The sequence below is a fragment of the Sus scrofa genome, chromosome 14, assembly GCF_054392235.1.
Source record: "Sus scrofa isolate SSC_HxYL_T2T_F1_AM1 chromosome 14, Sscrofa_HxYL_maternal_Yorkshire_Landrace_v2.0, whole genome shotgun sequence".
NCBI lineage: Eukaryota > Metazoa > Chordata > Mammalia > Artiodactyla > Suidae > Sus > Sus scrofa.
In genome coordinates this window covers 142746114-142770763 of record NC_139396.1, presented here as the reverse complement: position 1 = coordinate 142770763, position 24650 = coordinate 142746114, and the positions used below count along the sequence as shown (strand labels likewise).

The following is a 24650-nucleotide window of genomic DNA, read 5'->3' as shown; positions in this document are numbered from 1 at the left end:
TTTCCAGAATTGTAAACTTCTTCCTATTTGGAAGCTTTCAGAACCATAAAAGGACAAATAAAAACGCTGACATCAACAGCAAAAAAACATGAGGAGGATGTGAAAGCAGCTGAGGCTTAAGTTCTAGATCATACTCTCATTTACTTTAAATTCATGTTGTAGATATAGAATACATGATTTAGATCAGGTTAGGGTCATCCTACCCTATAATATAGGATTATGGAGAATATGAGATTTAGATTTTTCTTATTCAGATGAGGGGAACAGATTACAGAAAAGAATGACTTGCCCACATGATGTAGCAAGCCACTATCAGGGCTGTGGTTGACTTTTTGTTTCTGGCCAAAGCTCTAGCCACCAGTCTCACTACTGACTCAAGAGAAACACTGGAGTCAGAAATGCCTGGGTGCTCTAGTCCAGTAACAAATTATTACTATTCTATGGTGTATGAATAAGCAGCTTAGAAAATGTCCACATGGGCAAATTATATAATCACCCTCACTACTCATCAGAGAAAATCCATATGAAATGCTGTGTTTGACCTATAAAACTTCCATTTTTTAAAAATGCTAATACTCAGTCTTGGCAATAGACCATGGAAATTTCCATTTGGCAGTAAGCATGGAAAGCTAAAAATGTTCATCCTATTTTATCCAGTATTTCTTCCCATAGAAATTTATCCTTAAAAAAAATCAGTCACAGGCACACACATATTTATGAACAAGTATAATATGAACAGGAAACAACATATGATCTGATAATAGGACATTGACCTAACAAATTACAGCAATAATGAAGACAAAAATAAAATTTTAAAAGGAATACTACAGGCATGAAAAAATCATGTATTGAGGATCATTCTCACTTCAGAATGAGAAATAACTAAGTATTTTTTTTCTCTTTACTTTTCCACATTTAAAAAATATCTCCACTGGATTATCCTAACACAATCACTGTGCACTAAGTATTCAGGTGCCTCTTCTCAGTAAACAATTCCAAGCCCAAGTGTTCCTAGTATTAGCACTGATAAATGAAATGGCTCTTCTTAGTCATCTCCTTTATGGACCCTCAAATTTAAAAGGCTGTTCCCTCTGGAGAATTTCTCCATACAGCCATTGAATCAGCCAATACTGGAAGCCATGTGGACACAAGACTGGAGCAAGATGGGAATCTGTGAGAGACCCAACAGGTCTGGAATCCAAGAAGTTTCCTAACAAGGCTCAGAGCAACAACTTTTAAGATTTTGGCTCACAAACCAAAATCTACTGCCTTATTATCACTTTCTTCTTCTACTGTGGGAATCATACCCAAACCCTCCCTACAAATTTCTTCAACGAGAGAAAACTGGGATTTGGACTTTATCAGCTCATATTTACTGTTGCTGTATATTCACGTGGCTTTTTTATCATTATACTATTATTTACAGAGGTAGGGAGTCTCTGAGAGTCACTGAAAAAAAAAGCAGTTCAGCTGATTATAAATAAGAACCTAAGACTATTGGGTTTGTACCACTCTGCCAGTGCCCCCAGTGCAGGAATTCTGTAACATTTTCTCCCAATATTGTGTTTTTCCATAGTGTCTTGACCACCTGTACATATTTATCCTATGCTTATTAAATTACTTTGTTTCTACTAACTTGAAATCTTTTACTTTTTAAAGTATAGTGATCTCTTTATTTGCTGATACTGTCCACTTTTGTTTGTCTAAAAGGAGAGTTCTCAATCGCTCTTTGCACACTTACTATTCATGTTTGATCCATTTTCCATCCTTTCTCCATCAAATAAATCACCACGACCATTAAACAAAGTGAACTGTGATGCTCCAAGCAACCATCTCTCAGGGACTATTGAAAATAAGTCTCTGTCCTCTTACTGTGGAAACTTGCATGACTTCTTTACCTACTAAGAGTGGATGTGCTGGATGGGGCTGTGGTTTGGCACAGGGTACAGAAGTCTAATAAGGTTCTTCAATTTATTGACCAATTAAGCAACAAACTGAAGATGAGGTACCTGGAACCCATGTCATACAAGTATCCTTTAAAATCTTTAGGAAAAAAGCATTGTATTTATGGGAAAAGATGTATTTAGGGAAAGAAAAATCTGTAGCAGAGTCTAAAGGAATTCCAAAAATCTGAAGAGTTTTCAGGAAGAACTTTTTGGGCTAGAGTGAATGCTGAAATCACCTGGTCTGTCATTCTTTCTGCTACAGACACGCAGATATTTTCAGATGAAAATCCTAAACAGAGGTCAAAGGCCAATTCCGACTCACATTAAGAAAAAAGGTCTTAGATATTCACAATTTCCTGAAGATACAATTAAACAATTTATCTCCATAAATATTTAGTAAGAGACTGATTAGAATTTGTCAGAAATTTAGGGGCGGCCGGGTAGGAGTTGGATTAATGCTCTCCACATTTCATCCTAAATTATACATCTAGGAGTATTTCAGTGAGAAGCTGCCCCTTGCCTACTTTCTTGAAGCCAATAAATGGAGGGTACATGAGAAAAAAATCAGTAAAAAGCATTTCTTGGGAGTCCCCATCATGGCCCAGCAGAAACGAAACCGAGTAGGAACTATGAGGTTGCGGGTTTGATTCCTGCCCTCCCTCAGTGGGTTAAGGATCCAGCGTTGCCGTGAGCTGTGGTGTAGGTTGCAGACATGGCTTGGATCTGGCCTTGCTGTGGCTGTGGCATAGGCTGGCAGCTCTAATTAGACCCCTAGCCTGGGAACCTCCACATGCTGCAGGTGCAGCCCTAAAAAGCCAAAAAAAAAAAAAAAGAAAGAAAGAAAAAAAGCAGCTCTTAAAGATTATTGATTTGGTACTTGAATATCTCTTTCATGTACCTTCCATGTAATCTCCTGTATCAGATATACAATGTGGTCCTCAGTCAGGAAAGCCTGAGTTCTCTTGCTACCGGAGGGCTATGTGACCTTGGATATTAACACCATCTTTCTAAAAAAACTGTATTCCAAGGATTATATCCATAACCATCTGAAAGCTGTAAAATATTTTACAAATATTGAGTAATTTTACTTATATACATTTTACAGAATTTATTTCAATGGAAATGCTCTTGGTAATGAATAAACTCTTTCCCAAAGTCCCAGTGTTCTAAGAAACAAAAAGACTAACTATCCATCTCATATGATTGATAGGTAATTTCTTTGCCCCCAGAAATGCTAGGGTCTTTTTTCTTTTTTTGCCTGCAGTTGATATACCAAATATATTTGTTTTTACACTGTACATAATCAACTGAAATAGCTTCCTTTTATTAGTTGCTACTATCCATTATTGGCTTACATCTTAATTTCTCTACATCTGCAAAAGTAATAAGCCAATTTTATGTAAATCATCTAGAATAAGAGCAAAATAGAATAATTATGCAAAGAAAATCCTTTGAATAACTAGCTCTGGCATAGATGGCATGCATGAAGAACAACAATGTTAACAAGTAACTCCACTATTTTTAAAGGAAATGGGATATTACTTACATAAAGGAAATTAGGGTTGTTTAATCCCAGTTACAGCTGTCAAGGCATGTGGCTTTTCACAGGCTGAGCAACCTTCTCCATTGTTTACCTGAGTCCCAAGCCTGAGGCTTTCAGCTCACTCATCAAGGGAATCTGTGGAGCTTAACGGACTGAGTGGCCCTGAAGGGCTGTGGACTCCTTTACTCACCCTGGGCAAGATACTCATGCCCTTGGAACACATGACTCATTCATGACAAATGGGGACTCTCTGTTTTTACCATCAACTTGCCTGAAAGGGATACAGTGGGACTGGGGAGGACAGTAAGACTTTTCAAAGTTGAGCCTTATCCACTTGAGTTTGGCAAAATAAAGCAAAAAACAAAATCCACCATCTCAGAATATTTCTAACTGTCTTCACTGGTCTGAAGAATAGGAAACAGTGATATATGGTGGTTAAACATTAATTTTTGGAATCAGACTGCCTGGTGTCGATTACAAGTCTGCTACCTCATAGCTGTTTAATACCTGGAAATCATTTACCCTCTCTGGCCTCAGTCTTTTCACCAGTGAATGAGGATTACTACTGTAAAATATGCTTGTTTGAACCCATTAAATGAAATAATTCATTTTCTGGGGTGTGCCAGCAAGTGTTTAATAATCAGCTCTTCTGACTGAGGTGGGGAGGGCAGCATTTTCTGACTACCATGGTGTAAGTACTCCCACCTGGGCCATTTCAAGGTGGATGATGTCCTTACAATCCGCTTGTTGGCCCCAGCACACACCACTGATGTCCATCACTTAGCAGAGTGCTGGAATACCGAAGGGCTCAGTTATTATAGTTATTATTCTAAATTTCATCCTTGTATTGAAATTCACTAAACAAAATTTTCTTCTCCCTTAAGACCCTTCCTCCAAATTACAGCAAAAGAAGAAAAATTATAAATTTGGGAAATAACAATGACAACTAAAAATAAAACAAAGCCAAACAAAGAGTCTCCTTAATGTCTCCTGTTCAGAAGGAAAAGCCAAGAACTAGAAGACTTTTATTTTAGGACTTACTCTGCCACTATGGTTCATCTGGCTTGGGCAAGTCACCTAACCTCGCTTTAGCTCAGTTTTTCTGCCTATAAAATGGGTGAAATAATTTGCACTTTGCACACTTTATTGGAAACTTTTAGTATTAAAAGCTGAAACCTATAGGGAAATTCTTTGTAAACTTAATAAGTCTTGTTTTATTGTCAGAATCACTGACTTAGTAATCCAATTCATTGGCTTTATGCTAATAAAAGAGACAGCTGCCCCTGTATCTACTGGTTCCTCATGAGTGAAATGGACAACCAACTGTGCTATGCCATAATATCCACTATTTTGGTATCTGTGGGGATCCTCTGAAGATATCAAGGGATGATTACAGTTATAAAGAAGTATGAAGCCTTAAAAAAAAAGCAATTGGAAACAACTGATACGTGCATTAATGTATTTAATCTGCTTTAGGCCATTTATCTTTGGTAAATGCAACTGAATGTCAATGTAAATGTTGGTGTAAATGAACACTATGCAACCGTACATGCATATTATGCTAGTATCATTCTAATGTTGGAGAAAGATAACCTTGCCAAAAATAAAAAATATCGTCTTCATGAATATAAAAACAGTATTTTTCTGAGAAAAATTTTGACAGATCATATGACAAAAAAATCACAACTGTATTGTATTACAAACCTAATGTAATATGTGGTACACTTGGAAAAAATGGAAAAAGAATGCAAAAAGGACAAAACTGTGGTGTTAACATCATGGATTTCATTCTATAAAAGTTATGAGTAAAAATCAAAATTTAAAAAACCCATTATGAAAATAGTTATGGGCTAATACAGTATTAATAGAAATCCAATAAGCAGAAAGACATCAGCCCAGAGAGTCATCTCTTTTTAAATGACCCTCTGTATTTTTCCCATCAGACCTAGTTATTTGACTAATTACTCCAACAAAGGTGATTTTTTTCTGAGATCTGAGAGAAAATGGAAAGGGTGGCAACTTTTTAAAACTAGAAATATATTTGAAATTTGAGCTGGTGACAGCCCTTCTTTTTCAGGTAAAATACATATTAAAACTCCCACATACACTGTCTCATGCCCATGGTCAACCCTGCCAGAGAGAATGGTACTTTAGAGCCTTCTGATAGAGGCAGACCTTGCTTCCCATTCTGGTCCACATCCTGGTGCTCAGATGACTTGAGTTCTGACTTGATTTATTGCAAGCCATGACGTTGGAGCCTTAGTTTTCCTTGACTTCCAGTTTGCTGCTGACTTCTTACAACACCTCAGAAATCCAAATCCCAGGCACACCTATGGCACATACTCCAAAGCTCCCTGGGCACCCTGTAACTAATGACTCAGGATAAGAACCATATCTCTCTTCTCTCACTCACTGGTCTGAATTACCATTACCTTTGGTGAGAGAGTGGGAATTTAAAGAACACCAGACTAAAACTTGAAACATGCAATAAAATGAAGAGCATTTTATTACATTTGACTGAAACAACAGCTGTTCTCTGTGGCTATCAACAGGCGTAACCTTGACTTTGCAAACTCAAAATCATACTTGGGGAGTTCCTGCTGTGATGCAGTGGGTTAAGCATCTGACTGCAGAGGCTCTAGTCATTGTGAAGATGTGGTTTGATCCTCGGCCTGGCACAGTGGGTTAAAGGATTGGGAATTGCCACAGCTGTGGTGTAGGTTGCGCTGTGGTTTGGATTCAATCCCTGGCCTGGGAACTTCCATATGCCACAGGTGAGGCAATAAAAATTAGAAAGTTATACAGGGATGGCAGATGGCATAGAAGGTGATGAAGCTGCTGAATTCTGTTATGATCTAGAATAACACTGTTAGTTGCACTATGTTTTAAAACACTGTGTGGACTAAATACACTGGCCACACAAGACATGTCTGCAGGCTGCCAGTCTGCTCTAACTGATGCCTGCTTCCCAAGACAGTGGAGAGAGTGGCAGGGATGCACATGTGGTGCTGCAGCATGTCCAGCTCAGAGAAGATGCACCCCTGTGCCTGACCTCCCTTGCTGTGTCTTCATCCCTACTTGCTTGCTGCAGCTGGCCCCACAGGTCCCCCTGCTCTACTTATAAGACCACTCTGGGCTTAAGCCAGAAAGGATGTAGAGAGCTCCTTGCTGTCCTGACACAGTAATGCATACTCTTCGTTTCCCCACATTGTTCCCAGAGTCTCTGTCCACTCATTCCTACTACATGAGCCCGTTCAAGTATCAGCTTTGTGCACCCAAGTACCCAGGCTATACTGACTGCCTTCCAATTGCCCTCATTTCTAAAACATGACACCCACATTAGTTCTTTCAGAAATGAAAGCCAGGTCTCGCCTTTACGATCGATGCAGCTTCCTTCCTATGGCCCTGTATCAAATGAAAAGCCTTGGGGCAAACATGACTGTCCTCCAAATGTAATATCTCAGCTGATGGGCTCACAGTTTGATTACAGAAAAGGTTTTCTGTGGCTTAGACTCAGATGATCAAATGCTCTTTGGATTTTTATCAAAAGCTGTGGTGAGTCTACTAGAATGCAATTCGGATGTTTTAAAATATATTTGACAGAGCTGAAGATGATTGTGAGCTTCCTTTCTGTCCATAAATTAACCAAAATAGTCAATAAAGTTGTTATATACCTCTTTACTATATGCTCAGTGCTATGTCAGGATCTGCAGGGGATTTAGATGCAAAGTAAACCACAGTCTCCAACCTCAGAGAGTTTCTACTTCAGTCGTGGACAACTCCATGCCTACCCCCACCCTACAATCATACTTAGGAAAAGTGTACTCAGTAAAAGTCAGTACACGTACGATAACAGTCAACATCTACTGGGCTTCTACTGGGCTGGGTAATTCGCATAAGTGAGCCTGTACCCTCACAAAGACTCTGAGAGCTGTCAGTTCTCCCATCTGATGTTACACATTACAGATTGAGGTCAAGGTCACACAGTCAGCAGAATGGTGGAGCCAAGGGTGTTTGACTCCAGGGTGCTGTTCCTTCCTCTGAGTGAGAGGCTCTCGCTCTGTGTGTTTGAATCAAATAACGTCCTCAAAAACATAGATGCCTGAGCCATGCCATCAGAGAGACCACTCATTTGGGGCCTGGGTTATTGGCATATTTAAAGAAACCTTGGTAGTTCTAACCATTCACCAAGGTGGAGAACAAATGTGCCAAATCATGCAGCCAAATGCTGAAAACAAGTATACATATTCTGAAGAGAGAGTCTGGTGTGGGATGAGACAATTTGTCCCTAAAGCACAGACTTACAGGTTAAGCATCTTGCTCCAGAGTTGCAGTCACGGGTACCTGACTTCACTGGAATCTTACCTGTAAAAAAGAGACAAAACAGATGAAATCTGTAAAGTATGCATATTGCTCATCTGATTACACTGTCTTGATGTTTCTTACCTCATGTGAGCATCACAACAACCTGGGGTGTGATAGGTCAGGTACTTTATGTACCACTGAGAAAACTGAGACCTAGAGTGACCAAATGACTTACAGAGCCTCGCTCACTTGGTTAGTGACCTCATCCCATGCTCACTTCATTGCATCACCCAGACTTGGCTGCTCCCCCAGCATGGTTGCAAATTGAATGGTGAGATCAATAATTGAAGAAGCTGCTAATTGAGTAGGGTGAAGGGTATAGCTATATTAAAAGCAATTTCTACTCTAGGAAGCACTTTTTAAGCTTCTATGACAGATATAGCTCAGCCTGTATTATCATAATCAACCCTCTAAATAAATTATTTAGATTAGGCCATGCATGTTAATGAACTTGTGAAATGCAGATAAACACATTTTTTCCCAAGCTACTTGCTCAGGGCATTAGTATGCATTTTCCCCTGCTCCACATTCCCTCAAATATAATGGCTTGCAACACTTCAGACCATGACCAGGGAAATGCATAGGAAGGCCCATTCAAACATGGGACAAAGCACTGAATTAGTAGCTTTCAGCAAAACTACCCTATTTGGCCTGTGCTTCCAGAAAACAAGTTGTTTAAAGTAATTAATTTGGGGAGGCAGCTATACAAAGCTTCTATAACAGAGCAAGGAGCTGAAATACCAGATGGTGCTATCAATGAACAGCAGATGTTTGTCAGTGAGCTGGGATCATGGTTTTAAATTCCCAGAGTAAAATGATTTCTAAAACAGAGAAGAGCCCACTGTTATAGGTCTCCTTTGCAGAATCTCCGCACACAATGGAACTTTCTGGAGTGGCAGAGTCAGCCCATTCTGTGCAAGGTGGCACAGAGGGGTCAGCACATTCATCTTCTTGGCCTATTGTGGGTCATTCACTTTTCTAGAAGACCCAAAGAAAGTGGGGACTTCTGGTCCTAGGACACTCAAGAAACCTGCTGACTGGTAATTATAGAATAAAAAAGGGAAGAGAAAGTTCCTAAATGATTAAGTGTATTGTCTATTAAATAAAATAATATTAAAGACCACTAAAAAAGATATAAATCCACCAATACGAAGAGGTTAATGTTACTTTCACATATATTTAATTCTTCAAAAAATGTGCCTACTACAAATATTTTCTAAAGAATTATTAACATTAATATCATTTATATGTGAGAACACAGATGTCCCTCTTGAGGTCATTACATCTGTTTTTTTTTTTTTTTCATTTTCTATTTTTATTTTTATTACTATTTTTTAAATAGTTATTTCCCCAATACAATTTTTTGTCTACTGTACAGCATGGTGACCCAGTTACACATACATGTACACATTCTATTTTCATACATTATCATGCTCCATCATAAGTGACTAGACATAGTTCTCAGTGCTACACAGCAGGATCTCATTGCTAATCCATTCCAAAGGCAATAGTTTGTATCTATTAAGATCTGGGTTTAAATTCTGGCAGCAACTAGGATACACATTATGTTGGTTTGCTAAAATAAGAAATAATTAAATAGGAAATGAATGATTCAAGAAAGAGTTGAGTGATGCCTGTGAAAAGCCGATAAGATAGTCCTTCTCCCAAGGAATTGGAAGTGACTACAGTGTGGCTTGGAAACCCTGTTAAGACAGAAGCCATGTGAAACTCAAGTAGGAAAAGGCCAGCAAGCCTCCTGTGATGTGCTTACCACACAGCGTGTGTCCAAGAGCTTCTCATGGCTCCTCATTTCTTAAGAGTGAGCAGAGAAGCAGGTAAGTTTATGTGCTTCTGAAAACATCCTAGTTTGTGACCCTTTTATGTCCAGTTACCATCACCCTCTTTGAAGAGTCCCACCACCTCCCATGGAATGTGAGGGATCAGTCAACATGCAGACAAAGGGAGAATAGGAGGCAATGCTGGGGAGCATACCGAAACACCCCTCTGGCTTATAAAACTGCTTTATTTATATCCACAGAGAAAAATGTGGCTGAGGATATAACTTTCCCAATTCTAGCACATCTTTTCAAAATGGCAATCACTGGTTGCATGTGAAGTGTTGGAAGAAATGTATTTAAAAACAAAAACTTCTCCCAACCCAGCAAACCTGCCTACCAGTGTTAGTAGAGAAACAAAACTGCTTTCTTATTGAATAAGAATGTGATGCACATCACAGGCAATCCTGAGCCTTCAGTAAAGACTGACAAGTGTGAGAGGCTGGCACCTCCCATTCTGGACAGGTCAAAGTCGTCACACTCACCAAACAGAAATAAATCAATACTACATCCTGGGCCTGTATTTAGTGAAGGTTTGACTGACACTTGTCCTTCTCCTCCTGGAGATCTGAGTCTCAGGGGAGAAAAGAAGTCTTCCAATTCCTCTATCAAGGTGTCTCCCTTCTCCTTGTTGACACAACATTTACTTGTTTGCTCGGACTTGGACTGTAAGAGCCAGAAAATCCTTTCCAGAAATAGTATCCCTTAAACAACTGGTAGATATCTATAAATATTAAATAGTCTAAAAATTACAAGATAAACATCTATTCTATTCTAAAATTTTCAAGTGTTGGCAAACTTATGGGAAATGGGTGTCATCATGCATACCTAACCTTAATCTAAATGCGAAAATCAATTTTTCTTTCATTAATGTTTTTGATCCTTTAATGGAAAGGTACAAGAAAATAGGAGCATTTAATTTCCAGTTTTTGGAATAACGTTAATTCCCCAGGCTGGGATGAGAAAGGGGTACTGTGGATATCTAATGGTCTTTAGTAGACACCTATGATGATGCTAGTGTTAGAGTAATTACCATATGGTTGCTAGTTATCAAAGGTTACACCATGCATAGTAACCTCTTAGTAATGCAAGAAATATTAATTTTGTAGCCCCATGCATCATCCAGCTGGACTAGACAAAATCAGTGCCAGTCATTACGGGGCCCCTCCCATCCACAGAACTATTCTAGCATATTGAGACATAGGTAATGTCCAGAAAAGGGGGGCAGAACTCCTCCTTTCCTTGCATGCTGGCTGCTAACACCCTCACGGTCCATATCTAAAAGGGACGCTCTCCTGATTGATTTATTTTATGGGATATAAGACTTTGGAGTGAGGCTGGGTTCTTGGTGCAGGTGTGCTATCCTGAAGACCCTTGCATCTATTCTCTAGAGTCTGCCTAGGAGCTGTCTCAGCATACCTACCCTCACATGCCCAGGGAGGTACAGCTCTCTCTCCTCCTCAGCATGGGGACACTGCTTCCTGCCTTCAGAAAAGCTTGAACTCTTCTTCAATCCCCTCTCTACTTTCCTATAAAACCCTTTATTTTTAATAGACAGATTTTCATTTTTTAAAATAAGGGACTCCAGAGTGATGGGCAAAGTCTTCCTACTTCCAGGGCAAATACATGTGTATACACACTTACAATAGATAGTTGTGAAATCACTTCATATATTTGCAGTGCTTTAGATCACAATCATGAAACAAAATTGACATATATGGTGAAATTATTCAAGTTGTTAGAAATTTTGGAGTAGTCAGTGATTTTGGAATTATCTGAGGTAATCTGTCATGAAGTTTCTGAAGTTATTCACTTTTTTATGTTGTGCAGATATCAACTATTCACTTCTAGAGATCTGTGTTTTTATAGATTTATATATTTTGGTAAGGCAGAAGGTTAGTGATTCAGAGCAGTTAAGCCATTTAAGTTAGGTTATACAGGGGCTTTCTGATTAAAGGCTAAAAGCTATTCAGAAGCGCACACGCTCACACACACACACATACTCAGCCAGCTATCTTTTCACTTAAATGTGAACCATCTTAGGTTAATAACACTCAGAGGGGCAATAGCGTTCATATTTTATCAGAGACTTTATCACAGACTTTTGTTTGCAAGTGACAAGGTGACAAGACCCAATTAAAAATTTTCTACAGGAGAAAGGATTTATTAGATAAACCCCAATTTTCAGGACAAATGGATATAGGGACTCAATTTATATTTATCCAAAATACAGAATTAGGAGTTCCTGCTGTGCCACAGTGGGTTAAAAATCTGACTGCACTGGCTCAGGCACTGCAGAGGTGCAGGTTCAATCTCTGGTCTGGCACAGTGGGTTAAAGGATCTGGTGTTGACACAGCTGCGGCTGGGGTGGCAGCTGTGGCTCAGATTCAATCCCTTGTCTGAGAATTTCCATATGCTGAGGGTGTGACCATAAAAAGAAAAAAAATACAGAATTAATTCTTCTCCACCTCTCCTGTATCAGATGGTCAGTTCTTACCTAACCTTCTGTTGACTAAGCCCAGCTCCTAGAAAATGCAATGCAAAGCCTGTTGCAAACACCATTCTATGCTTGAGAGCTTAGGAGTCAGCACAGTATTATAATTAATACTATGGCTGTAGATGATGAAAACAATAATGACTGTGATCAATAATTACTCATCCTATGATTTAATCATGTCTTTCTTCCATATTTTCTTTTCAAACTCTTCTAGCACTCTTTTCCTCATCTTTACATCATCCTATCTAGAGACACAGGAATTAGATATGCCATTGCCTTGGGTTTATTTCATAGTCCCCATTCCATACACACACACACACCCCTAAACTGTTTTGGCATTCTGATTTTCAAGTAAGTCTATGGAGGAAGCTCTTGAGGGAACAGCAACCCTTGCGACTTTAAATTCATATGCCTGTCAGCTGCCATTAGTACTATCCAAGTACAGAGCCTTCTTGATAAAAGACAAAAAAACCAACTTATTCCTCCAAGGATAAAATGACTAAGCAGGGACTGAACTATTACTCACCATTCTAAGCCAAACTGAAGTTCTCATGAGGCAATAATCACATGAAAGAATGAAAACAGATTTGGTAAATAAATGTACACATCAAGAAAAAAGAAAAATGTCAAATGAACAATGCAACTTTATACCTCGAAGAACTAGAAAAAGTAGAAAAACCTAAGCCTCAAGTTAGCAGAGGAAGGAAATATTAAACATTAGAGGAGAAGTAAATAAAGTAGAGAATAAAAAAATAATAGAAAAGATTAAAAAAAATGAATGTTGGTTATTTGAAAAGACAATTGAAATTGATAAATCTTTCACTAGACTAACCAGGCAAAAAGAGAGAAGCCCTAAAATAAAATTTTAAATAAGAGATATTACAACTCATACCACAGAAATATAAAGGATAAGAGATTAGTATGAACAATCCTACATAAAAACTAGGCAATCTAGAAAAAAATGGATAAATTTCTAGAAATATACAGCCTACCAAGATGGAATCATGAAGAAACTGAAAATAATGAGTAAAACCAATACTGAATAAGGATACTGAATCAGTAATATAAAACTCTGCAAAGAAAAGTCCAGTACCAGATATTTTCACTGATGAATTCTACCAAACATTTAAAAAAAGAATGAGTATCAATCCTTTTCAAACTCTTTCAAAAAATTGAAGAGCACAGAACATTTCCCTGATATGAAAGCCAGATAATGACTCTACAAGAAAACTATAGACCAATATTCTTGATGAATACAGATGCAAGAATTCTCAACAAATGCTATCAAACTGAAATCAACCACTCATTAAAAGAATTACACAGCATGATCAAGTGGGATTTACCTTGGAACTCAAGGATGGTTCAACATACACAAGCAACAAATGTGATACACCCTATTAACAGAATAAAAGAAAAAAATATGATAATCTCAGTAGATACAGAAAATGCATTTGACAAAATTCAACATATATTCATGATAAAAAAAACTCTCAACAAATTTGGTATAGAAGGAATATACCTCAAAATAATAAGACATTATATAGGACAATCTCACATCTATTATTATACTCACGATGCAAGGAGAAAGACTGAAAGCTTTCCTCTAAGATCAGGAACAAGAAAAGGATGTTCATTCTTACCACTCCTATTCAACATAGTCCTGAAAGTCCTTGCTAGAGCAATCAAGCAAGAAAAAAAAAATAAAAAGTGCTGAATCAGAAAGACAGAAGGAAAACTATCTTTGCTGCAAATGACATGATCTTATATACAGAAAATCCTGTAGCATCCACCAAAAAACTATTAGAAGTAATAAATAAATTTAGTAAAGCAGTAGGATACAAAAAAAAAAAAAGCTGGTGAGAATGTGGGAAACAGGGAACACTTGTACACTGCCAGTGTTAACATAAAGTGGTGCAGCCCCTATGGAAAACAATACAGACAATCATTCACATTCTGGCCTCAGTTTCCTCATCTGCAGAATACAGACACACCTACCCCATAGTTTCACAGAGCACTGGTGAGATTTAAATAGGAGAGCAAAGTGTTTCAGAAAGCTAAAAACACTATCCAAATGGAAGATTACATCATTATTTCTTATTATGTGCTTCCTCCTGGATACAAAATGTGGAGTTTTTTGTTTGGTTTGGTTTGGTTTTCTGGCAGGCTTCCTGAAATTCTGAAATTAGAGGGGAGGTGAGACTTTGTCATATTAGCAGTTTTATAAACAAGTGGCTGAAGATGCAAAATTTACAGCAAATGACTTATCCTTCCATTTCTATTCTATTCCAAAATAATGCTTTTAAATATAGACGCTCTTTTTGCTAACTCTGTAGCAGGACTATTGTAAGATAAATTATGTGCCAAACAAAAAGTTTTTCTTGAAATCAAATGAAAAGTGTCTCCCTATGTTTACCTGAGTTTGGTAAGCAGAAATGTCTTGCCTCTTCTTACTAATTGATTCATAATCTTATGCATCTCACCTGAATCTTTTCTTCTGCAAGCTGAGCAGAAATTCCTCCTTGGAAACACTTCAAATCATCCTGAGAGGTCCCTTCTTAGTAATTATAAATGAATAGGGACATCACTGTAAACTAAGTTGTCATTCAATGCTATAAGGAAACAGGTGAAATGTTCCATTTTGTGAATGACTGCATCAAAAAACAAACTCCAAATGTGGTAGGTTAAAGCAATTAAATTCATTCCTTATCTCACTTATTTTAACAGGTGTAGTTATGCATGCTCAAGTAGGTAAAGTGACAGGCAGCATGGTGGCAAAGAGGAAAAATACATCTTTGCCAAATAAACTCTTAATATCATCCAATTTTGCCTGAGGTGAGCACCGAGCTACTTTTTGTGTTCTTAATTTTTTTTTTTTTTTTTTTTTTTTTTGCAATGCACAGTACTCTTTTCCAAATCACATCCTACAATGACATAAGGAAACAATCCTCTGAAAGCAGTCACATAAAATCCCAGGTTTGGCCCCTTGCTGTCAAGGGACTCCAGGATGACTTTGGCCTCAGGGCAATGCTCTCTGTCTGGGAGGACGCCACTCCTATGGAGCACTGGGTCCTAAGACCAGGAGGTAGAAAGATGATCCTCCTTTTCCTTTCACTGTGTTCCTTTTGGATTACAAGGCTGGGATAGAATAACAACTAGGAGAACTGTGAAAAGAAGAGATGTAAAATCATACCGAAAACAAAGGCAATGTATATACAAATAGGATAAGTGATGGTACACTGGCATGAATTTAATACTTAAGAGCTATGGTGAAAACAGTCAACTGAAGCCAGGAAAATGACTAAAATTGATTATTTCTAGGAAATGGGACTTCAGGTGAGGAGACATGAAATGGAAAGCTGTTGCTTTTTATGATGGATCCATCTTGAATTTTTTATTTAACCATGAGCATGTATTACCTATATAAATTAATGAGGGACAGTATAAATATGGCATAGACTAAAAGGACATAAGTTGAGACAGAATGTGAACTAAATCCCAGAACGCTAGTTGGGAATCCATGAATCCTCTTTTTTACAAAGTTCTCCAGAAAATAATGATAACTAATAGGTATTGAGTTCTTACTATGTATCAGGTATCATTTTCAGAGCTTTGGTATATGAACTTATTTAATCTTAAGAAATATTTTGATTGCTTTGGGTAGTATGGCCATTTTTACAATATTAATTTTTCCAACCCAGGAGCATGGAATATCTTTCCATTTCTTTACATCTTCTTTAATTTCCTTGATTAATATTTTATAGTTCTCAGCACATAAGTCTTTTACCCCCTTGGTCAGGTGTATTCCCAGGTATTTGATTTTTTGGGATGCAATTTTAAAAGGTATTGTATTTTTGGATTCCTTTTCTAATATTTCATCGCTAATATACAGAAATGTGACTGATTTCTGAATGTTAATCCTATATCCTGCTACTTTGCTGAATTTGTTCATCAGTTCAAGCAGTTTTGGGGTTGAGTCCTTAGGGTTTTCTATGTATAGTATCATGTAATCTGCATACAGTGACAGTTTTACCTCTTTCCTTCCTATTTGGATGTCTTTTATTTCTTTTGTTTGTCTGATTGCTGTGGCTAGGACTTCCACTACTATGTTGAATAACAGTGGTGAGAGCGGGCATCCTTGTCTTGTTCCAGATTTTAGTGGGAAGGCTTTCAGCTTTTCTCCATTGAGTGTTATATTTGCTGTGGGTTTATTATAAATGGCTTTTATTTTGTTAGGATATGTTCCCTCTATACCCAGTTTGGTAAGAGTTTTTATCATGAATGGATGTTGGACTTTCTCAAATGCTTCTTCCGCATCTATTGAGATGATCATATGATTTTTGACTTTTCTTTTGTTAATGTGGTGTATGATGTTGATTGATCTGCATATGCTGAACCACCAAAACTTTCCTTGAAGAAGACACATGCACCCACATGTTCCCTGCAGCACTATTCACAATAGCCAAGACATGGAAACAACCCAAATGTCCATTGACAGATGATTGGATTAGGAAGATGTGGTATATATACACAATGAAATACTACTCAGCCACAACAAAGAACAAAATAATGCCATTTGCAGCAACATGGATGGAACTTGAGACTCTCATACTACGAGTAAGTCAGAAAGAAAAAGACAAATACCATATGGTATCACTTATATCTGGAACCTAATATATGGCATAAATGAACCTTTCCACAGGAAAGAAAATCATAGACTTGCAGAACAGACTTGTGGTTGTCAAGGGGGAGGAGGAGGGAGTGGGATGGATGGGGAGCTTGGAGTTAATAGATGCAGACTACTGCCTTTGGAATGGATTAGCAACCAGATCCTGCTGTGTAGCACTGGGAACTACCTCACTTATGATGGAGCATTACAATGTAAGAAAAAAGAATGTATACATGTATGTGTAACTGGGACAGCATGCTGTACAGTAGAAAACTGACAGAACACTGTAAACCAGCTATAATGGAAAAAAATCATTATATATATTAAAAAAAGAAACATTGTGAGATGTCTCTTAAAGATTAAATATATAGATTTAATATATTGATACAACTGTCCCCATTTTACAGAGGAAGAGACTGAGTAACAGAGTTGAGTAAGTGACTCAACTTTAGACCACAAGCTCCAGAGCCAGGATTCAATCCCAGCGACTCCGCTGCCACACTGCACTTGTCCACTCTGATACACAGGTTCTTCCAATGCACAGGAACGTTTGGGAGCACTGAGTTACAGGATGAATTTGGGGCGGGGGAGGGGGGCTTCTAATGGAGAAGATCCAAGATACAACTTGGGCAACACAGCCATAAATATTTAATGGTCTTCACTTTTGCTCCTAAACTTAGACCTCTGGCCCAGACATTTCCATTAAACTCCATACCCCTATATCTTACAACCTATTTTGTACTTTTTTTTTTTTCTTTTTTTCTCTTTTCCTTTTTATGGCTACACCTACAGCACATGGAAGTTCCCAGGCCAGGGACGGAATCCAAGACACAGCTGCAACCAGAGCCGCTGCAGTTGAATTTTTAACCCACTGCACCATGGCAGAAACTCCATTCTGTATACATTTCAAGTGCTCCACACCACATTTTAGAACAAACTCATGAAATTCTTCAAACAGCTCTTCTCTTGGGATTCACTCACCTCAAGATAGTGTATTCCCTTGCAAACAGGTCAGCAAGTCTGAAATGTGGGAATTATTGCCTCATCGCCCATTCCCTTATTCCCTGCCATCACCCTGCAATCAATAATGATTCCTATCACTCTTTCCTACTAAATCTCTCACAGAGCCACATGCTTTTCCCTTCCCTGGCCACCCTCAACCTCCAATCCAGCATAATCTCCCAGGGACTACTGCAATGGTCCCTCCAATCTACTCCTCACTACTGAGAGTGTGACGAAGTTACAAAGAAATCTCAAATCGTAATGCTTCCTGAGCTGCACACCTGCCTCCTGTGCCTCGGCTCAGACCACTCTTCTCCATCCCCATGCTCAGCCATGAGGCCTTCCTTTAGTTCCTCCACCTGCTCATGTTCCTTGGACTTTAGCTTCCACACAACACAAGCTGGTCCCTCTGCTTGGAACGCTCCCCCAGAAACTGGCTTAGGAAAGTTATTTCAGCATTCAAAGTTTCAGTTGTCTCATCTGTCAAATGGGAATTAAAGTGCCTTAGATCACAGTTGTTAATAATATGAAATAAAATAAATACATAATGGGAGTTCCAACATGGTGCAGCAGGTTGGGGATGTGATCATAACTCCCAGTTGTGGCTTAGATTCGATCTGTGTCCCAGGAACTTACATTTGCCTGGGGTGGCAGCCAAAAAATCCCAATAAATACATAATGTTCCTGGCACAAAATAGATGTTCAACAAATTTGTTTCCCTCAAAATATCCCAGAATCTTAAATTCTTTCCCCAATAATCTTCATATAAAGATAAAAATCCTTTTAAACTTGTTTTTTAATGGTGATTTATAAAACTTCGAAATAGGAAAGAACCTTTAAAGATCTGTTTATCTCATTTTGGAAGTTTATTAAAATTATAACACATCTTTCAGTGAAGCATCTATGCAGCAGTTTTTAATTGCTGTCAGGTTAATAATATCCCTTAGAATGTGGAGTCTTCATTAAATGTAGGTGTTAGATGGCTATAATTTTCAAAATTACCGTTTTGTTCTGTAATCCATTTAAATAGTCAGCACAAATAATTAATGAAATGTATATACTTTTAGAGGTAATGACATAAAAAAGGACTGCAAATAACTGAGCAAATAAAATAAATTAGACTTTTTCATTTTTAGCAACAGGGATGGACCTAGAAATTATCATGCTAAGTGAAGTCAGCCAAACAATGAGACACCAACATCAAATGCTTTCACTGACATGTGGAATCTGAAAAAAGGACAGAATGAACTTCTTTGCAGAACAGATACTGACTCAACAGACTTTGAAAAACTTATGGTTTCCAAAGGAGACAGTTTGGGGGGTTATGGGATTGAAATACTATGAAACTGGATTGTGATGATCATTGTACAACTATAAATGTAATAAATTGAGTAATAAAAAAAGAAAATAAAAAGACAATAAATTAGCATCTACTTTGTAATTAGAGATTGTAACTCTTGATAATTTGCAAACCTTTATAATACACAGTTGACCCTTGAACTACATGGCGGTTAAGGGAAACAATACTCCCTGCAGTTGAAAAATCTGCCTATAACTTACAGCCGTCTCTCCACATATGAAGTTTCTTTATATCCATAGTTCCAAATCAGGAGAGTCAACCAACAGATCATGTAGTACCACAGTATTTACCATTGGAAAAAAATCCTTGTATTAATGGGCCAGCACAGTTCAAAGCCATGTTGTTCAAGGGTCAACTAAGATGACAGCACAGTCACATTCCCATTGAGGTTAAAATGACTCTAATAAAAATACTAACAAGTTGAGGGTGGGGAGGGATAAACAGTCTGTAGAGGATTTTTAGGGTAGTGAAACTACTGTGCATGATAATATGCTGATGGATACACATCATTACACATCTCTCCAAACCCACAGAATGTACAACACCAAGAGTGAACTGTAATGTAAACTATGGACTTTGGGTGACTAGGATGAGTCAGTGTAGGTTCATCAGCTGTAACAAATGTACCACACTGGTGGAGGACATTGATAATGGGCCATAGTTGTGCTGGGAAGGGGCTGTATAGGAAATCACTGTATCTTCCATTCAATTTTGTGGTGAACTTAAAACTGCTCTAAAGTTTATTGAAATACATAAGAAAACTGAATTACTGAAATAAAAAATGTATAATTATATAATGAACTCTATAAAAAGATAGACTCAACTTGCTACAGCCACAAAGAAAGTAAAGTACAATATGTACATGTTAGCTTTTGAATATAAAAACTATGGATATATAAAAAGAAATCGGAGTTCCCGTCATGGCGCAGTGGTTAACGAATCCGACTAGGAACCATGAGGTTGCGGGTTCAATCCCTGTCCTTGTTCAGTGGGTTAATGATCCGGCGTTGCCATAAGCTGTGGTGTGGTGTGGGTCGCAGAAGCGGCTCGGATCCCGTGTTGCTGTGGCTCTGGCGTAGGCTGGCAGCTACAGCTCCGATTTGACCCCTAACCTGGGAACCTCCATATGCCGCGGGAGCGGCCCAAGAAATGGCAAAAAGACAAAAAAAATAAAAAGAAATTATTTTCTTTCTTCTCCCCCCAACTGTGTCACTGTCTAGTCCTGCTGGGTATATAAACTCCCTTTGAGTATGAATTTTGTAAAGAAGAGATAGAGAGGGAATGATCAGAGAAGCAAGGATGTAGTGTGGAAGCTGCTAGGGTCAACACAATGAGAAGTAGTAAGAGCTGAGGTATATTTTTTCACGTTAAGAGTCTTCAGATTTCTTGTTGGAACCACGCGTCTACACCCACTGCCTGGCTTCTGACATCAGCTCATCCTTCTGGCATCCTATCAATGAGATCCATTCAAAAATTGTAAGGGAATACTATAGTAGAAACCACTTAGATTAGTCTACCTCTTTACCTGATTAGGCTCTTTGGTGGTTTTGTTAAAGGGGATGTGTTTGGGGAATTAGTGGTATTTTTAAACTACTGCCTGTTGACAGCGGGCAGAGAGGAGAAGAGATCTATGAATTAAAAAGTAGTATAAGAATAGGAACTACTAAAAAAAATACAACCAATCAACCAAGCTTGGAACTAATTTAATCTAGATTTTCTGATTAAACCCTTCTTCAAATGGAAGACTAAAATCGGAGATGAAAAAATGCTGAAGCCTCAGTGAATCCTTCTCAAATGGATCTCAAACATCCTCTTGCCAGGAAGATGTCTGGGAGAAGTTAGTTGAGGAAGAAAGAAGATGCAACCTTTTGGGGGAGAAAAATGAGTTGTACTTTCACAAAGATTCTCCAAGAAGGACTTCATGTTGGAAAAACAATTTAAGGTAGAACTAGTCCTAGCTTGAAATGCAAGCATATTAAGGCAAAGTAAGTATTGTCTCAAAGTCATCAAATATTCTAATTTCACCTCTCCTAACCCCATTCATTATATTTGCCTTTCCCAGTCCTATGTTTGGCTAGGGATCTCCTTGGCTTCCTCTCTTGGAGGAACTCCAGTATTCTTATCCACGTTGGAAAGGAGGTAAGCTGGGGATGAAAATAAGGCAATAAGCAAGTGATCCTGCAAAGCTTTCCAAGGAGAGGGGAATGACCGCCTTGTATTTCACAAAGAACACTTGTACTCTGGGGTGAGAGGAATCTCCACAGTCCTCTCTCCTATCCAGAGGCCACAGCCCACCAAATGTGGTTACCTTTATGGAAGGGTACAGAGCTAGGCTCCAAGGACGAACCATTAGTCAAGAGGCACGGAAGGATGTTTGGGGAAGGAAATTCCAGGTTGTCTAAATGTCAGACATCCTTCTTTTAAATATCAACATATTCAGCTTCATTGGCTGAGAAAGCTGCTCACCTTCTATTTCTACTTACCTTGGAGTGATCTTAAGAATTATGTCTCAAGGGACTCTGCTCTACTTCTGCCTTGCGAGTGTTTGTGTAAGAGAAATTTTCTTGGACCTTGTTGGAAAAGTCGATGAGGATCTATTCGTACATTGTCTTCAAGGTAGGCTGTCAGAGACACAGGGGTCAAGTTTTCAGTGATGTTATGGAAAGAGCAATGGAACACATTACACATACATTGGGATTACTATCATTATTATTGTAATAGGCATTAATTGTCCTGATATTCATTAATTTAGTCATGGATATCTATTATCTAATTCCTATGTACAATAACAGTGTTACAAAGTCTGTGAGGACTTTGGAATTTGAAGATATTTTAACCATATCTTTAAAAAAGATTGGCTTTTAAATAAAAACCTAGTAATTTAAAACATGTTAAAATTCACCCACCAAAGATTCCATCTGAACTTTTTTTAAATAGCAGTTGAGGTTCTGGGCTGATATGATCCTGCAATGTAAAACTTTTAGAAACTGGAAGGAACTTTGTCACCTACACAACCCCTTCATGTTAAGGCTCAGTTAGCTGAGAGGCAGCTTGAGTAAGTTTCCTCTACAAACGAGTGGCAGAATATCCAGCACAGAAGCTTAAGTTAGCTAACTTCATCTAGTTTCCTCCCAAGACACTAAAAGATGCTTATCACCACCTCTGGGCTCGGGCCCGAAGGTGAAAATAAGACCACTGCCTCCGAGTACCTGTGTGGGATATCTGTGTCTCCTGCCTGGTGTTCCGCACAGTTCTAAGTAGGGCGCACAGTTCTAAGTAGGGCACACAGTTCTAAATGGGCAAAATCCAACACAGGGCTTTGTCTTCTGGAGCTTATACTTTCGTCTTCCGGCCTTTAAGAAATTTAAAGTGCTTTGAGGACGCCGAAGACATGTCCACAAAACCTGCAGATATGTCGCCAACAGGAGGGTTCTTTTAAAGGGTTGAGACGGCCCGAGACGGGAGCACTCTAGAAAGTCGGGAACCCAAGCACACGGAGCGGCGATAACATTACTCTCTCCAAGCCAGGAAACGGTCTGTGCCCTGGGTCAAATCAAGAACCCCGCCACAGGGCAGGAAATCGCCACCCTATGACGTAGCGAAAGCTTTGAGATCTAGAGTCTCCGGGTTCGAGAAGCCGGGGGACTGCGGCGCCAGCTAGTGGACGGAGGTCGTAGCGGCAGCTGTGCACCCAGTGTGTCCGCCGCCCGCGCCGGCGCAGTGCGGGGAGCCGGGCGCCGAGCCGGACCCCTCAATGCCCCGACGTTGCGCATGCGCTCCGCAGACGGCTGCTCCCGGGTTTCGCGACTCCAGCTCCAGACCGCGAGAGGGCGCCTTGCTTCTCACCAGCGGCCGCCACCAGTCTGCGACGACTGGACCTGCCCCCACCGCGGCGCGATTTCGCTGGAGTTCGGGTACTGAGCGCCTGTCCCCCCCAGAGCCAGTCAGCGAAGAGCCCCGCGCCACCACTCCAGGTCCGGAATCCCCTCTCCTCTTCTCTCGGCTCCCGCGACGGGAAGAGTTGGCGCGGGCGGCCGCTGCCTAGTTGGATTCCTGGCAGGGGTGGGCTTCTGTCCTCCGAACCCTGGGCACCTCTAGCAGCGGCTCCTGCTGGGTCCCTCGGATCTAGGGTCCCCATCCCAGGAAACTTCTATCAGCGAAGGCCACGAGGTCTGGCTCCTGCCACTCCGTTGCCTCTCCCCGTGTGCTCCTTATACTGAGGGGGCCGAGGCGAGGACGCGGACTGCAGCTCTCCTGGAATGCCCAGCGTGCGAGAGCAGCACCTGGGCAGGGCCACCCGCCTGGGGCTGAAGGAGCTGACGCCTGTCAGCATCGCATTGGCTCTTGGCAGGAGCCTCCACAAACGTCTAAGCCTTGGTCCACTGTTCTAGTCAGGATAGTAGCATTGAGGAGAGGTAATGGGGGTGGAGGCAGACGAGTGAAGGATGGGAAGGGTTGCTGCTGGCTAGGCTAGGTCATGTAGAGTTTGTGAGTGGATGAGGCTTCTGAACTCAGGAGGTGCTGCAAACTTCGAGACTCTGCCCATCTTCCGCAGAAGTTATACTTCCTTCTGTAGGAACCACCTGCATCCCACCCCAACCCCGTGTTCTTTTTCAAAGCCCAACCCTCAAAACAAAACAAAACAAAAAGCTTGGACATTGCGAACTGTTGCCCTGCAAGCAGGGGTGCAAATAAAGATCAGGCAAAGAATTGGGGGCAACAAAATGTCAGGACTGTGGAGATGAAAGAGTTAAATTTCAACACGTTGACCTTCCTTCTAGGGATTTTACCTTTATGTAGACTCAGGTTAAGCAGGGTAATTAAAGTGAGGAGTCCCACTCCTTCTTCCTTCTCTCAGAGGAGTGGAGAATGTCAGTGGACAGTCTGCCTTTAGAGTTTCCCTGTTTGTGGGACTCAGCACAGGCGTTACAGGAGAGAACTCCTGGCATCTTCTCATAGCATGGGGAGTTATGATCAGACTGTCCAGCCTGTGCATGAACCACTGTTCCCTGGTGTGATCAGTTCTAGGAAAAGATATCCTAGTGACAACAACTCTGGGTTGTCCGGTTGCTTGACCTCTAGTGACAAGAAAAAAAAAAAACCAAAAAGATAATTTTCCTCCCTCCTTAATGGAAGGAGAAAAGGGTTTGCTGGATTACAGGAGGCTAACACTGGGGAGAGTAGCATGAGTGGGGTTGGGCTAGACAGAGCAGGTGGAAGCCAGCAATCTTTAGTCTTGTTAGGGGAAGTTTTATATTTTTGAGAAAATTCTGCCTCTTTTCAACCTGAAAGAACTGTTACAATTTAAGCTGATGCTGGGAACTTTAACTTCCTGAAAAACAAAACAAAACATCTTGAATACCACAGCTAAAGAGCACTTAAAAGTGTTCTCCAGGCCTTGAGAGCATTAACACCAAATAAAGGTATCTTTCATG

The 24650-nt window shown here is 39.7% G+C and overlaps 1 protein-coding gene and 1 long non-coding RNA gene across 3 annotated transcripts in view; one reads left to right on the top strand and one right to left on the bottom strand.

Annotated features, from left to right (window-relative positions):
* LOC146397048 (uncharacterized) overlaps nt 1–22779 on the bottom strand; it is a 201879-nt gene extending 179100 nt beyond the window's left edge. The window contains exons 1-3 of one of the 2 annotated variants that reach the window (XR_014827199.1): nt 22425–22779; nt 21699–21836; nt 7795–7854 (exon numbers count right to left, since the gene is read on the bottom strand). This is a non-coding gene — a long non-coding RNA (uncharacterized LOC146397048). Of the gene's footprint in view, nt 1–7756; nt 7855–21698; nt 21837–22424 lie in introns of those variants that run through there. The other variant, XR_014827198.1, reaches the window with a different exon arrangement.
* Nucleotides 22780–22805: 26 nt separating this feature from the next.
* The window catches only part of LOC146397047 (uncharacterized), a 453627-nt gene continuing 451782 nt past the window's right edge, over nt 22806–24650 (top strand). Inside the window, exons 1-2 of the mRNA XM_084997501.1 lie at nt 22806–22810; nt 22937–23189. Of these exons, the coding sequence (XP_084853627.1) occupies nt 22806–22810; nt 22937–23189 (258 nt within the window). The remainder of the gene's footprint in view (nt 22811–22936; nt 23190–24650) is intronic.